Source organism: Oxyura jamaicensis (assembly GCF_011077185.1).
Source record: "Oxyura jamaicensis isolate SHBP4307 breed ruddy duck chromosome 28 unlocalized genomic scaffold, BPBGC_Ojam_1.0 oxy28_random_OJ71519, whole genome shotgun sequence".
NCBI classification, from domain to species: domain Eukaryota; kingdom Metazoa; phylum Chordata; class Aves; order Anseriformes; family Anatidae; genus Oxyura; species Oxyura jamaicensis.
Window position 1 is genome coordinate 1 of NW_023304868.1, and position 3,028 is coordinate 3,028.

General features: G+C 66.4%; 1 protein-coding gene across 1 annotated transcript; it reads left to right on the forward strand.

Moving 5' to 3' along the window:
- Positions 1-1,690: 1,690 nt before the first annotated feature.
- LOC118158484 (receptor expression-enhancing protein 6-like) lies at positions 1,691-2,761 on the forward strand (the record flags this gene model as incomplete). Its single annotated transcript, XM_035313148.1, has 3 exons — positions 1,691-1,865; positions 2,147-2,285; positions 2,546-2,761. Coding segments are annotated over 3 exons (530 nt in total), but the record flags the coding sequence as incomplete, so codon positions are not given.
- Positions 2,762-3,028: the final 267 nt, after the last annotated feature.

The window sequence follows — 3,028 nt, forward strand, 5'->3', positions numbered from 1 at the left end:
CCCCCCCCCCGCAGGAGGGCAGAGGTCCGCTCGTTAACCAGATGCTGTTTGCTCATTAATGAGAAACCAGAGATATCTCCCCCGGGAACGGCTCCTCGGCCCCACTTGACCCCCCGCCTATCGCCCCCGGCGTGGCTGTGCCCCTGGCCTTGGCCACGTGGAGCTTTCCGCCGCTTTTATGGCTTACGGCTGCGGATATTTCGTGTTTCGGTGCGAAACCTTTGGGGGGGGGGGGAGGAAGAGGCTCTTTTTTGTCTGCTTTCTGCCTTCGATAATGTGTTGGGAAGGACGCGGGGTCACCAGGAGCCCCCCCGAGCAAAGCGCTGCCGGGGCTGCGGCGGCACACGGGGGGGCTTTGGGGTGTCAGGGAGGGAGAGGGGACTTGGCTCCTGCAGGGAGCTCGGGCGTCTCGAAAGGCGAAGCTGGTGCCAAACAACAACTATCGGATTTCTTTCTCGCCTTCCCCGGCTCCGCAGCAGTCCCTAACTTGTGCTTGAACCCGTCAGGGGCAGCTCAGCACCTTTTGAGCCGGCACGAACCCAGCTCTGGGCGGCCGGCTCGGCGCTGGGGTGCCTTCAGCCGGGCAGAAGTCACCTCGGAGGAGGACGGTGTCCCCTCGCCGAGGCACCGTGCCTGCTATCCGGGACGTGCTCGTGGCTGGGGACGGCTCCTCTCTGCCAAGCTCGTGGCAAAGCCTCGCTCTGTTTTCAGAGAGGCTTCAAGAACCTCCAACGTCTCCCCTGGGAGACGGGGCTGGGGCTCTGGGGGGCTCTGTGGGCAGCTCCCCCATCAGCCTTGTCCGGATAAGGAATAAAGGGAAAAGAGAACCCCTTCCTCTGCCTGTTTTTTTCCTAATTCTCTGCTCGCACCGTGGGTTTCGCGCCCCGGGCCCGTCCCTCCCTGCCCCCTGACACACGAGGCTCCTCTGTGCCAGCCGAGCCTCCCCTTTGTGCCTTGCCATTACATAAATTCCCCCGGGGGCTAAACTTAGCCCATGAAATCCATCCTAAGGCTCTTTAGGGCACGAAACCCAGAGCTGCCCGAACCTGCCTGTTAGTTCTGTGCCCGGGGAGCTGCCACCGCTGCCGTGCGGGGGGGGGGACACGGGGACGGCGGTGCTGCTCCTGCCCCCCCTGCTTGCAAAGCCCCAGCACCCCGGGGCAGAAACGCTGCTGTGAGCAGCTCGGAGATGATCCGTCCTCCGTGCCCTTCCCCTAATTCGCTGCCACGGACGTTTAAGTCCCGGCTCTCTGCCTGCTGCTGGGTAAGGCGCTTAACGCCGACGGAGTGCTGTAAGCAGGGCGAGAAGGAGCTGAGACCCCGCGGGGGTGACACAAAACGCCCTTGACGTGGGCTCTGCGGGTCCCTGGGGTGCTTCCCTGGCTCCCCTGGTCCAGCCTCTGCCAGTGTCTGGGGCTGGGGAGGTGCCGAGCAGCCGAAGCTTTGGCTTGCGTTTAATTTAACGATTTAATTTAATGACGGGGAAGCGGGGCTGGATTGCTGATTCTCGGGGGGCTGCATTCCCAACGCAAGCACGTGCAGAGAGCTGCAGGGAGGCGGGTTGGGATGAGCCCTGGGGCTTGGGTCACTCCTTCCCCCCGGGCAGGCGGGCTCGAGGTGGACTCAACGTGCCGAGTGTTTGCTGTGGGACCGTCCCCCCCAAGCCAAGGAGAGGACAAACGGTGACCAGAGCAAACGGTGCAAGCCCCAAGGTTCGGCCCCACTCAGCTGCCCCACCACGAATCCCCGGCTCTCCTTTCTGCCCCCGCAGGCTCCGTGGCGTTCCTGGGGCTGTACCTGGTGTTTGGCTACGGCGCCTCGCTGCTCTGCAACCTCATCGGCTTCGTCTACCCCGCGTATGTCTCGTAAGTACCGTGGTCACGGCGTTCCCCACCCTCGGCCGGGGGGCTCCCTGGTAAACGGGCAGCCCCGGGTGCTCGCTGTGAGTAGGAAGCTCCCGGGAGCGCGGTCCCGAAAACACCAGGGCCTGGCAAGGTCCCAGCGTGAGCCAGCAGCACCCAGCTCTCGGGGCAGGCTGTGGTGGTCTGCAGGGCTCTGGGGGCTGTGTCTGCTGCGGGGTCTGGGGGCCGTGCCCGCCCTGGCAGCGAGCCTGCAGAAGCTGTGACCCGTCCCCCGCCACCCGCAGCATCAAAGCCATTGAGAGCTCCAGCAAGGAGGACGACACCACGTGGCTGACGTACTGGGTGGTGTACGGCGTCTTCAGCGTAGCCGAGTTCTTCTCCGACACCTTCCTCTACTGGTTCCCCTTCTACTACGTCGGGAAGGTAACGGCGTCGTGGGGGGGGAGCAGGGGGCTGCGCTTACCGGAGTCCCCTCGCCCGACGGCTGAGCTCGCGGGGATGGTGTGTGTGCCCGTGGAACGGAGCTGGCACTGTCCTGCTCGGGACAGGCGGCGGCACGGCTCAGCCGAGCTCCCGGGGCCTCCAGGAGCTCCAATCTCGGCCGGGACGGGACCGGAGCACCCCGTGGGCTGCCTCGCCCTCCCGTCCCCAGCCCTTGCAGCGCCTCTCCCCCCCCCCCGCAGTGCCTGTTCCTGGTGTGGTGCATGGCCCCCGTGTCCTGGAACGGCTCGCAGGTGCTGTACCACAACGTCATCCGGCCCTGCTTCCTCAAGCACCACCAGGCGCTGGACTCCGTGCTCGGCGACCTCAGCACCAAGGCGCTGGATGCGGCCTCCACCGTCACCCGAGAAGGTAAACGCGGGACGGGCGTCCCCCCCTCCCATCTTCCCCCCCCCCAGGTCCCGCTCCTCGCCCCGAGGGGCCTCGGGCAGCTCTGCCTTCCCACCGGGACCCTCCCCAGCACGAGGAGCGGGCTGCGCCCCCGCAGCCCCCCCGTCCCCCACCGTCAGCCCGGCCCCGTAATCCTCTCTCTTCTCTCTGCGCCTCCCGGCTCCAGTCCTGCAGACGCTGCTCAGCAGCAGAGCCCGGCTGGCGGCCGAGGTGGCCCCGCAGCTCAGCCTGTCCGTACGTAACGCCCGCGGCCCGGGGGCACCCTTACCCCCCCC